Source organism: Varanus komodoensis, unplaced genomic scaffold (genome assembly GCF_004798865.1).
Source record: "Varanus komodoensis strain SLA01 unplaced genomic scaffold, ASM479886v1 scaffold8, whole genome shotgun sequence".
In the NCBI taxonomy this organism is placed as follows: Eukaryota; Metazoa; Chordata; class Lepidosauria; order Squamata; family Varanidae; genus Varanus; species Varanus komodoensis.
In genome coordinates, this window is record NW_025336481.1 from 20,708,245 (window position 1) to 20,721,312 (window position 13,068).

Consider the following 13,068-nt stretch of genomic DNA (forward strand, 5'->3'; position numbering starts at 1 on the left):
ACTTAGAGCAGGGATGATCCGCTTTGGGGAGGCAACCTGAAGTTAGGCTTGTCCCATTAAACCCCCACCTCCCATGACCCAGACTCAGCCTGCTGTGCTACTGAACTTGGTAGTAACCAAGCAGTGGGGGCTTGGCAGTTTGTCACTGAATTTTTGTGACAAACTAATATGGAGAGTTTGAAATGACCCATTTAGCTGTTTTACAAGCTAGATGGGTCCTTTTAACCTTTCCAGTCATTTGCTCCTGAACTTCTGAGGCAAAGGGCCAGGGTTTTGCCACTGGGAATGTGGACGTTGTTGGTCACTGCATTTCAGGACTCCTTAAGATTAAATAACATCTGGTGGCCCTTGATTGCTACATGTACCTTGGAACCAATGGTACTGCTTGCAAGGTATCAATAAGAGCGGGTTCTTTGCTTTTCTATTCCTGCTTGTGGGTACCAACAGCATTGGGCTGGCTGCAGCTCAAAACACGATGCTCTACTGTTTGCTTCATTCTTCATCCCTGAGGCTTCAATTCAAAGGCTGTTCCTGCACAGCTAAGCTAAGTGGTGGAAGCATGTAGAACACTTCTGGAGCACTTCCATCTTCTAGAGTTATGGAACAATACTGGGTGGAAAATGAATTCATTTGAGTGGATGTACCCTTCAAAGATCACATTACATGCACTGAATGTACTACTGGGGGGGGGGGATCAGAATATTCCTGAATATCATTACTAGTGTTGTTGTTGTTACATTGCATTTATATCCCACCTTTTCTTCCTTTTGCAAGGAATAACAGATCAAGAACAGCCTCAGCAGCTGCTTGTCTTTTATCTGAGGTTGTGAACATGCAATGATCTTTCTCTCACGCCAAAGAATGTGACCAAGCAACGCATCCTCCTGCCAGGATTGGGCAGCTACCATGTTCAAGTTATTAAAATGCAAATTATGTTCACTGCTTACAGTTACAAGATGACGATTGGTGGGAGCCCCTGTTTCTAGCACAAGGCTTTATGCTGAACAATTTGTCCTCCTTTCTTTGAAAAGTAAAGATTATGATTTAATTGTAAAATATTGTAACAATGAAGCTCAGTACAGCTATTTGATCTAGTTAATTAGTACCTACAATTCATTTTCCTTAGCGGAGGAGCAACTATCTCCATTGTGCAAACACCTGTTTTAAGATGGATACGTGCATCTGGCAAATGGGTACCGCACAGCATAGAGCTCACCCTAGGAAGCACCAGTCTAACAGATACAAATGGCACTTAAACAACAAAAAATGAAACAAGCTTATACAATGTGAAGCTATACAGTGTCTCGGTTCCCTGCTTGGCCATGCACAATTTAGCATCCCAATTCTGTCAATTAAGGTGAGCAAAATAGGATTGTATTGATGTGTTCCTGGACCAGGGAACATCCTTAGTCACCACCCTGCATAAGCATAACCATGCAGTTTCATGTTTGCACCCACATCTCAGCTGCACAGATTGTCAGAGGCTCCACACATAGGCCAAGGGCAACCCTTTTCTGTAGCACTGGGTTGTCTGGCCATTTAAGAGCAGAAGAGGCCTGCTAGATCAGGTCAAGGTTCCATCCAGCCCAGCATTCTGTCCACACAATGGCCATCCAGCTGCCCAGAAGAAACCCACAAGCAGGACATGGGTGCAAGAGCATCCCCCATCCCCGCTTTACATTGGCATACTGCTTTTGGGGTGGCACATCTATTTTGACAGACTTATATAAGGCAACGATCCTATGGCCTTCCAACATTGTTTGTGGGGGCGAAAGATTCAGGCCCAGCTCTGAGATACTACAGATGAGCCTCAGAGAGGAGGAAGAAGGACTGCTGGGCCGGAGAGAGGAGGTGGCAGCTAGGGCTGGGCATTTCAACCAATTCAGTGTCCAGCCTCCTTCCTTCCCCCTCCCCAGCACCTTATCTGACAGAAAAACACACAAATCATGCTCTCTAAATGGGCCTTCTTTGCCAGAAAAGCAGTATCCTCTGAATTTTGGGGGGTAAATCATGTAGGAGGATGGCTGTGCCCTGTTTTGGAGGCATCTGGAGCAGAAACCCTTTCAGATGATCCCCAGAGTGCTTCTTACACTTTTAGCTTTCATCCTGGGAAAGAAGGAATGGTCAAGTTTAGGCTCACAGGGCAGATATGCCTTGTATTGCACGGTTCTCAAAAACTACTGGGAAAGCAGGTGGGGAAACAGGGCTCTGTTAGAGCCCATTTTTGTGGAATCTGTCCATTAGAGCTTATAAAACAGGGACAAAGTCCCAGGCCTGTGGAATGAATCTAGCCATCCAGAGCTCCCCAGAAAGGCACCCCCTTCCTCAAGCCCCACCACCTACATCCATCATTGGGTGGGTTCCCAGCTCTTGTGCCGTTTTCTGCCCATTCTAGAAGGCTAAAAGGCCTCTCCTAAGAGCTATGATCAGCAAGAGCCTTCAGCTTGAGTAGGTTGCTAAGGGTACTTTGGCCCTGCCCCTTTTGCTTTCCACTTTGCCCACCACTGGAATATGACCCCTGAGAGCTTCTCCAGAATGGAATCTGGCCTTTTGGCTAAAGGAGAATCGGAAAGCCTTTTACAAAACATGCTTGCTGGGGTGGTTCTGTAGGTTGTCCTTGTGAACTGGGGAAGCCATACCATGCACCCCATATCTGCACCTGTCTTTTCCTGCACCAGCAGTGGTTTCTTGGGAGATCATCACTCAACATGAGGGTCAATCCTTCACACTTTCCAAGGCTGGTGTGCCCAGGGAACTCCCCCTCCCTCTGACCTGCTTTGCACCCCATTAATAACCAGCGATAGCTGCTAATCAAGCACTGCTGAGCATTTAGGACAATTAGCACCGAAATTAATCAGCCATGCTTTTCAGTGAGTACGCTTAGCATGGGGCCTTTGGTTCCTCTCCTGTACATTCCCAGGATTCGTTCTTTGGCTCGTGGTGCATATCATCAATCAACTTAAACGGCCCTTCATAACTAATGAGAAAGGGAAGTATTTGAGGAAATGGAATGAAGCATGCTTAAGTGGTGCTTCTGTGTCTCTCCCAATCAGGTTAGGAAGGCGTTTCCATACAGAGTTTTGTAAAACTCTGCTGTTCAAAGAGGTTAGTCGGTCCCTCCCCCTGAACATGCTAGCCAGGCAGGCAAGATGCTCTACTCGTTTTCATTCTCAGTCAGTCATTGGGGTAAAGGGCAGCTGAGTAGATTTTGTGCCTCGGCTGATCAATTTTCATGGTAGCTTTGGAAGGCTGCCTCGGGGGTCGCTGGACTGTAACTGGATGGTAGCGCTAGTCACAGCAATTCCTCTTTTGCAATAGGATTATCAAGTGTAACTGCTTGCTCTTCAGAAAGAGCACTTCATGTACATCTATCTAACAACACATCAGTTCTAACTGGACTGTAAGTAGCCAGAGATGTATAATACCTACTATAAAGCTGTTCAAAAACCTAATTTATTGTATTGCGATCATTGCTAACCATGGCGTCCTTGACAGAAATAGATGGAATACTAAGCATCTAGGTACTCCATCTTGGCTGAGTGTTCATGCCAGTGACAACCCATTTTTTGTCAGCCCATTCATAACCTTTCTGCTTATCCCAAAATAAAATACGTTGTGCTGAATGGAACTTGGTATTGCTGAATTCTTGTTTTCTAATCCGGAAAGGCTCTCCTGTGCTCTTGACAAGATCAGCCAGTGCTAAACATTTATTTGATTTTAGCAGCATCTAGAATGATTCATTCTACTCTGTGCATATATATTATCTTACACATGTACTGCCAAAAGCCTGAATTGCTTTTAAAGATTTCCGTCAAGCTTTAAATGGTCCTCTCCCTACTACCAATCTGAAGCTGTTCCTTATTTTTAGTATGAGCAAGGCATTGAAATATCCTCTTAGTTAAACAGACTTAAACCACCTTTTTGATGAAATGCAAGCTTGGCAAGACTAATACTATAGATGATGAAAGAGGCCCTGGGATAGGTCATGTTCTAGGAAGCTAACAAAAATCCTATGCAAATTGGGAAGTAATGTCAATTTTGAGGTTGTTTTCCTGCTGGCTGGGCCCTACTAACTTGCCTGCTTTATTCAAAGATTGAAGAATTCTTAAATCCTCCGCATGGCAAGCTTGGTTAGAAGCTCTTTCTAAATCAACCTTTAGTGGACAGTTAAAATCCCTTTTTGACATGTAAAGTTATTTAACCAAGCCACAATTAAATATTCCATAAAGGCCACAGAACTGTGTTAATGTGACATCACAGTTCAACACTGCAATTTCAGAAAATACCAAACATGGACTGTGAGAAGCACCAAGAGCAAACCTTGTAGCGCATGATGGGTGTATATTATGTGTGTTCTTTTTTTTTAAAATAGATCTGTGTGTGAGAGAGAGAGAGAGCATGCGCACACACGTGCACATGTGTGGAAGACCTGACTGGAAACAGAGGAGCCCAGTAGCTTCCAGATGACTATTTTTAATATGAGCAAAGCAGGATCATTGGGTAGGAGGTGGAGCTGCTGTACTCCATTAAGTTTCTACGAGTATCTCCTTTACTAGATATCTTGTCTAAAATTTAGCTGATTCTGAAGAAGAGCATCTGGTTGGGCAGATATAACAGAAAAGTCACTATACTAACCTTACTGCTTCTTAACAGTCTCCTTAGGTTCTCTGGCAGAAATGGTCTTGAATATGCTCTTGAGGACCTAGTGGTTTATAGTTCTAGAAATCAGTTCCCAAACTTAGGCCTCTGTAACAGATGTGGCTTAATGCTTATGTTGCCACCTCAATGTGTTTTATGCTCAGAAGGGTTCCAATAGTGGAGTATTTGACTAAGTCTGCCAGCTACTCTGGAATAGGGAAGACAGGGTGCTGAAACAGTAGAACATAGATGCTTCTCCTGCTGTTCAGGCCTCTCCCTGATTTATTGAGGAGTTATGAGCAATAAAGGAGCAGAGATTGCATTTGGAGAACAACTGAAGGAAAAATTGTGATGCTACTGTCAAAACATGTGTAGCTCCATGGTGGCAAAGAGGTCTTCTTTCCTGACAGCACTGTGTTTGCTCAATTGCATCCAGTAGAGCTTTTCTGAATGAAAATTAAAATCATGGGGCCATTAGAAGACTCACCAGGCTGCTGTGACAGTTTTGCTTTGGATGCATTTCAGCTGTGAACACTTACCGATACTGATGAGATGCTTCTTGCTCTTCACTCTGAATGTACCTGCTTGTTCACTGCTCATCTTGGCTAGTGTAAGGAAGCTGTTGAGTTCAGTTGTGATTTTCGTTAACACATCTGCACAGAAAAAGCAATGCCATCAGTCCAGAAGGAAGCCACTGTAAGACCTTTGCTAAAGTAGGCCTCCCTCAGTCTCCTTGTTAGAAGGACTTGCAGTGTCAAGTCTGCAGTTCATGACCAAAGCGGCTGAACCAGTGATGGAGTACCGGCTTCAGGTCCTTTGGGATGAAACAGATGATCTCACTCTATTTCAATCAGGCTTTCAGCCGGGCTCCAGAACACAAATTGCCTTGATCACTCTGGCTGCCTGTTTTTACAAAAGGGCTCTGTTAGGTCTATCAGAATTCCCTGAAAGCAGCCATGAGGGACAGGAGCATATGCAATGTATTTTTTGTTTTGTATTGTGTTGTAAGGTACTATGGTGGCCCCCTTGGCTGATGCATGGCCTAGAACTTTATTAATAATACAAGTAAAGAAAATTGATTTGACTCTCAGTGTCTGCACACATGTGCAAATACATGCACCGTTTGCTAACTATCTAAAATGTGTACTTATCCTTCTACCTTATATACCTGTGTAAGCCACTGCCCATGTCAACAACCAGAACAAAAAAGAATCAAATCTCCCCACTGCCTTCTGCTGCCAGTTTGTAAAACTCACCCATCTGGTTGTGTGGAAGCAGTTAGGGAAGATTAGTCTAAACTGTTCCCAGTAGCAGACACTTACAGGGCATCGCTTCACATAAGACTTACTTCTGAATAGAGGTGTGTAGAAGCGCACTATAGTTTTGTGTGTGTGCATGTATGTAAGTTTTAACAAAATACCTATAGATAAGTTCAGCTTATCATAACTGAGATCCAGATGTGTGGATACATGAATGTTGCAAGCGAAAACAAAAATGTAAAAAAGTAATTCCGTTGAGTGATGCGCTAAAAATATGACATTTCTAGCAGTGAGTCCAGCAGTGAGTTCCTCACAATGACCATGTTGACGGTAGTGGAACCAGAATAGGTGTGCCTTCCTATTTTTTTTAGCTGCCTAGGGAGTGTGTTCTTGATCACCAGCTAATCAAGAAAGAAGCCATAACAATAGTAATAATAATGTTCATGCTTATATAGATTTTGTCCCTCAAAGCACTACTTAGACAGGTTCATTATATTTGACAGGACAGACAAGATCAGGTGCTGCTGAGGTTACTTTCCTCCTTGCTTTTGGGAGCTACAAGAATTTCTCATTCTCCCATTGCCAGAGTCTTACTTTTCAGCCAGGACACAGCAACGGTAAGTCACAGAAGTTGAGCCAGGGGTCAAGGGTTTGCCTAGAAAGAGTAATGGAGGAATAGATGAGCATTGCTTGTCTCTACTCATTTTTTAATGAGCCATTTATAAAGCTCCCATATTATGGAGCTTTGTTCATAATTCTTAGAAAGCGTATTATGCAAGAAGTTTGTCCATTTTTTATCTGAGGGGAAGCATTACGTATACAAGCAAAGTTCTATCAATATTGCCTTCTGTTTTAAAAATTTGTGTTTGGGGGGCAAGAAGGCTTGAACAAGCAACAAACAATAACTAGCTTGTGTTGAAGAAGAAGAAGAAGAAGAAGAAGAAGAAGAAGAAGAAGAAGAAGATTTGTCATTTTATAGAAATATGATGTATGGTGTAATTGTGTACACCTGTTCCATTTCCTCCTGGAAGGGAAAGTCTAATCCAGGTCTTCCTGATCCAACACAACCTATCAGGCATGACTTTCATCCACCTATTCAGCAATGTTGACACCAGATATGTTCAATTATGCAATTGCCATAGCCAATGGCTCGCACAAATGTCACAAACTCCATGCTGCCACATTTCTTTGGCTCCACTAAATCAATGAATAGCTGGACTAACCTTAGGTTAGAAGGGATTTCTGACAGAGATACCAGTCTAAAAGGGGTTGGATTCCTGAATAAGCAAAACTTTAGTCAAAATTAATTTATTATCAAATGATTGTCATGTATTGTTTTGTTTATTGTTGTTTATCATCAGTGCTGGTTGGAAATTATTGTTTCTATAGCTGTTTTATGGCAGGGCATTCCTGATTTTAAATTGGTAGTTGATATCAATGTTATATATTGTATCAATAGGATTTTTGTACCCCGTTCTGAGAATTCCATGATAATGAATGGTATATTAAGGCCTATACCAATCAATCAACTAATTTACCCATTGATTTCAATGGCACATGCATTCACCTAATTTAGCCTACCTCTAAACTGTGAATAGTTGAAGGAAATTGTGTTAACAATGATTTTCTGTACTGAAATGGGTGCTCCATAAAATGAATATGCAGCATGGCAAAACCAGGATCAGTCTTCTCACTAGACACAGCGAAACAATTGATTCAGGGAGATTTTGGGAGTCATTACAGGGTGACGGATTATCAGTGTGTGCCACAGTCGTCGCCGTTGTTCTTGCTGTCCACAGCACCTGAGTTCTCTTCCCCACTTGTTCAATGTCTTGGACCACCCTTGTCTGAAACAACCATCCCAAACTGTAGAAGGACTTTTTCTCTCTGAAAGGCAAAGCAGAATGGCTAGGGAATTTTGTCCTTTTTTAATTCGTGGGAAAACATCCTTAAAGTCTAGTTGCGTTTTGAAAGTCACCTTATGTCAATGCTAATTTTAACCTACCAGTAAAATTAAGATTCATTTTCTTGCCTGACAACAGTGTTATACATCAGTGTCAGTAACTGCACTCCAGTCTTTGGATCACTGACTGAATGTGCGAGGCTTTTCTATCACTGTTCTTTGTTTTCCCTGAAGTTGCTCCCCCAGTTAGGGCAGCGGCATCATTGTCATCATGACCACCACCATGGCACCACCCCCGGGCTGTGGCAACATCGACCCTGATTATCACTTCCTCTGTGACATCTGCGAAGCCTGGGGCATCGGTCTGGAGACGGTGGCTGCTGCAGGCATCCTGGCCTCACTGGTCCTCCTCCTGGCGTTCTTCATACTTGCTTTTATGATCAAAGACAAAAACAAGAAAAATATGGCTCCCATTCAGTTCCTGTTCATCCTGGGTACCCTGGGCATCCTTGGCCTCACATTTGCATTCATCATCAGGCTCAATTCAAAGACCGGCCCTACCCGCTTCTTCTTATATGGGGTCCTTTTTGCTCTCTGCTTCTCCTGCCTTCTGATGCATGCCTCCAACCTCACCAGGCTGGTAAGAGGAAGGCCCCCCCTTTCACAGCTATCAATGCTGGGCCATGCTTTGGGCCTGACCTTTGTTCAGGTTATCATAGGTGCCAAGTACATCATCCTCACAGCAGAAAGACATGGCATAGACTTGGTCAGGATGGGGAGAGAGCAACGCAACAAGGACTTCATCCTGCTCCTGACCTATGTGCTGGTCTTAATGGCCCTCACCTTCATGATCTCCATGTTCTCCTTCTGTGGACCGTTCAGAGGCTGGAAGAGGCATGGAGTACACATCTTTCTCACCCTTCTCTTCTCCATAGCCATCTGGGCTGCATGGATCAGTATGCTACTTCTGAGTGGTGTGCCTGATGGTGGGACAGAAAGTAAGTGGGACGACCCCCTGCTTGGCATTGCTTTGGTGCTAAATGGATGGGTTTTCCTGATGACATATGCAGTGCCTGAGATCTGCTTACTTGCTACCCCCTGTGAACCAAGGAACTACCCTCCAGAGAAAAGCATTTGCAAGTCCACAGTCTCACAGCAGAGCTTTGAAGCAGCAGTTTCTCAAGGTATGTGTAGCAGTTCTGATTATGATGCCATATGGGTTTTACATATGAAAATGCAAGAGGAATATCACTATAGGTTGTATTCAGGCAAGCTTGTTCTTAGTTTCATTGAACTCAAGGAGACCTAAGTTAGTCTTGTCTAGTAAGTTCAATGGAAATACAGTGTGACTTACTTAGTCTTGCTCTCTCTTTAGAGCTGTTTTGATTTTCAAAATGAGGAGGGCAACTGATGTGCCTATTTGAGTGTCTAAAAATGTGAATGTTCATTTCAGATTTTCTCCTGGAATCAAATGAGTAAAAATAAATCTCTTATTGATATGAGAAAACTGAGGTAGAATGAGGAAAAATGCCAATTATTTAACTCTCATAAAGGGCCATTCAGAAGGAAAATATGTTCAAAATATCCTCAGTATTCCATTGGTAAAAGTCAAACCATACACGATGGGGTTTTTGTCTTGAGACGAGTCACCCGATGTCAGGCAGAGCACTTCCACCTCAAAGGGAAAATTGCACGTCATCCCACTTCTTTCAGGGGTGAACATCACTCTGGCAGATGCCTTCTTGCACAGCAAAGGATGCTCCTTCAGCAAAGGAGCATTCCACAAATGCTAAAATGCACAAGGAGTATGCATTGAAGCCATTGTGTTCAGAAATACTGTGTCTGGGATTCAGGAGTTGGTTCCATCCTGAGCCTAGAAGTGTACCCTTTTTGGTCCCTTATGGGTAGCCAGATCCTGCTGTTTCCCATACAAGGGCCTCCCTCCTTTACTGCCATGGTGGATACTGCCATGGAATACCTATCTGAGCCATACCCCCTATGTTATCCAGAAAGCTATGTTACCAGGCCAGTTACACTGGCAACTTCAGCTTTGTAGCAACAGTCATATTGCAAACCTAGTGTCTGTCTGTCTGTCTGTCTGTCGGTTTAGCTTTTAAATCTGCCTTTAAGGGCCACTGCCCTCACAAGGTACATTATATTATAGAAATGTAGAAACAGAGCAAGTCAGAAGGGGTCTCCCGGGCCATCTAGTCTGACCCCCAGCTCCAGCCAGTTCACTCATGTAATCCCCAATATGTGGTTGTGCAATCTTTAAAAACCATTATAAAACCATGAACCTACAGATTACAATTGTGTGTGTGCATGCACACCACCACTGCCACCTAAGGATTTCAGCATCAAATGCAGATTGAATGCATGTGTCTTCAGGTGTGTTGGCTTGTAAAGTCAGTGATCAAGCTTCACATACCACCGGGGGGTGGGGGGGGGCAAAGCTGTAGGACCACCTCTGACCAAGCAGCTCCTTCCTACCCACCAACTTAACAGCCCCTGCTGCTGGACCAGAGAACAGGCCTCAGGTGCTCATCTACAGAGAGATATAAGCAGTCTTTCCGATCAGTCACGATTCAAGACCAAAAACAGCAGCTAGAACTGGGCTTATAAGCCAATAGGGTAGCAGATACTGTTAAAAAAAAAGCTTGATCTCCCCGGATACTTTCTGATGGTGGGCTTCCAGTACTTCAAAATAGAGAGCACTGTGTTGCTGTTCTTTTTCTCCGTTGAGGGAAAAGGACAGAAAAAGCAGTAAGAAAATACAGGAGAGCCATGAGTAGAAGCAAACAATATTGAGGCTTCTACAAATGAGGCAGGGCAGAGGTGGGGTAGCAAAGGCCTTATCATGAGGAACCCACCTTCCCATTTGGACATTGCTGCCTAATTATAACACAATCTTCCAACAGACACATTTGGGCTGAAGGAAACTGCAGCCTGGCTGTTGCTGTCAGTCCTGTGCCAATAATTCCTCTCTTATTCCTCCCCTTTCTTGTTAGCCCCAGATAATGAAGGAACTGAGGAAGATGTTTTGCTCCCCACAGACAGGAATGACTTCCAGCCCAAGGTAAATTTCCCCCGTTTCACTGGAATGATGGGGCAAGCACAGTCTCCTAACAGTGTCACGTATTCCTTTGGACTAAAATTATGGAGTTGAGTCCAGAGCAGGCATTAAACAGAGGTGAGAACTCTTAGAGTCCGAAGCTAAACCCATGAAGTACAGCTCTCTGTAATCCCTTTTCTGGCTGGGGAAGCTGTTGAAGGAAATAAATTCGAAGGAAGAAGGGCTGGCTGTTCTTTATGGCTGTTCTTGAGAGAAACCTTGGGAAGCCCATAAACAGTAGCCTGAAACCTCCTCCCTGACATTGGTGCCCCCCTCATTCTCCAGGATCCTGCCAACTTCCCACTTCCCTGATTCATGCTGTTTGGGAAGAAGGGGAGAATATTCCCTACAGCACCATCCAACAGCAACTACCTTTCTTCCCGTAGACAAGGAAGGACTCATGGTGTCCCCCAGATGTCTTGGATTGCAACCACCATCATTCCCAGCCACCCATGGGCCATGCAGTCTAGGTGTGATGGGAGCTGTAGTCCAGCACATCTCAAGGACAACAGGCAGGAAGAGAGGGGCCCTAGGCCCTCAAAGAGGGCTCCGGAAGAGACAGACCCTCGTGGATTTCCTTCTGTCTCCTGTCCTTTCAGAGGCTCTGGTCAGAACTGAGCAGGGGCAGTGGGACAGGCTGGTTCCTTTGCGTGGAACCACAAGGGATGGTGTTTGGCAAAAGTTGAAACTGTAGGGCAAAGATCCCCCCACACTGGGCTAAAACTATTGCTTTAGTTCAATCTTGGGTTGAATACAGATGTGCATTCAGGGAGCGTGGATATAGATTTTTCTGCTATGGAATGTGCTCTGAGGGTACTGCAAGGGCAAGGAATCTCCCAACTCAAGGAAAGCACAGTGGGGACTGGGAAGGAGAAGGTTGAGCCCCGTGAGCCAGCATCCCTTAGCCCTTTCCTCTCCTGATGGGAAAGGTGATGGTGAGCAAAGCTAGACAGAGCTGCCATTTTGAGGTGCTGGGAACACCAGGCAGCAGCAGCCCACTGCAGGCTGGACAAAGCCCCAGGAAGACGGTGTTTTCTGATGAGCTGGGAGGTAGGCCTGCCTTGGGGAGGGGCCTCCTGGGAGTGCATCCCACGATGTCCCTCACCTGCTTGCCATTCATCCTTCAGGTACAATGACTGCTTTGCTTCTACTGTGATTTTCTGTCTAGCCTTCTGACATGATCATCCATTTATATTTGCTTTAAATTGTGTGATAGTCAACAGGGTAGTTTTTGGTGGTGTTTTGCTGCCGCTGCTGTTGTTGTTTTGCTTTGCTTTCACCTGGATAACCACAAGGCAATCTTGCTTCCTTTCCAGAATCTCCACTCCAAAACTCACTCCTTGACGCCAAAAACAGTGCGCATCCAATGAACAGGCAGGATTTGATGGCACTCTCCAAAGGCAGGGCACCAGCCACAGACATGTATTGAGCAAAGTTGCAGAATGAGTGAACCCAGGAAGAGATGGGGGTCGAATGGCAGCCGCTCACCCACTTCTGCTCCTCCACTTCCATATGTGGTGCTGTGCCCAGTCAAAACTCAGCCAGGGGTTTCTCAATGAGGACCATATTAATGTGTCCACAACAGATTCCACCATCCTTCCCTGCCACTTTTTCCGGCTGCTGGTGGCAAACTTTTTGGTGCAATACTGACTCCAGAAATGACTTCAAATCTGGAGCGTCCTCATTTATGCCTTATTATCTCGGACTATCCCTATTGTCCTCCAATTTGCCAAACGTTTTCTTCCGTCATGAAAGAGGCTTGCATTTCTTCTTCATTCCAGAATTTATTTTGGTAGTGTTTTGAGTTTACCTTGTTCTGAAGTGTACTGTGTGTGCAATGTTTTTCCCCTCCTTTCTGTTACACAGCTCTCTATTCTTCTGCAGCCTTGATGGCTGCCTGTACTTCCAATCCTAAAAAACCAATCCTAAAAATAACCCATGGAAGGAGTTCCTCATGATGCCTTCCCCTGGGCTTTAACTGAAATGGTGAAGGACAGGAAGGCCTGGAGGAATGTTGTCCATGGGGTCACGATGGGTCGGACACGACTTCATGACTAACAACAACAACAGGAACCCAGGTAGGGTGCAATCATTGGAGAGAGGATTGTTCAATAGAAAAGGTGGTTGTAAACAAACAAGCAAGCCTCAGCCATCTT

The 13,068-nt window shown here is 44.5% G+C and overlaps 1 protein-coding gene across 1 annotated transcript; it reads left to right on the forward strand.

Annotated features, from left to right (window-relative positions):
* Window positions 1-8,071: 8,071 nt before the first annotated feature.
* On the forward strand, window positions 8,072-11,598 carry LOC123036162 (retinoic acid-induced protein 3-like). The gene is made up of 3 exons (XM_044455179.1): window positions 8,072-8,984; window positions 10,809-10,876; window positions 11,512-11,598. Exons 1-3 carry the CDS (start codon window positions 8,072-8,074, stop codon window positions 11,596-11,598), a joined length of 1,068 nt encoding a protein of 355 aa, XP_044311114.1.
* The last annotated feature ends 1,470 nt before the right edge of the window (window positions 11,599-13,068 follow it).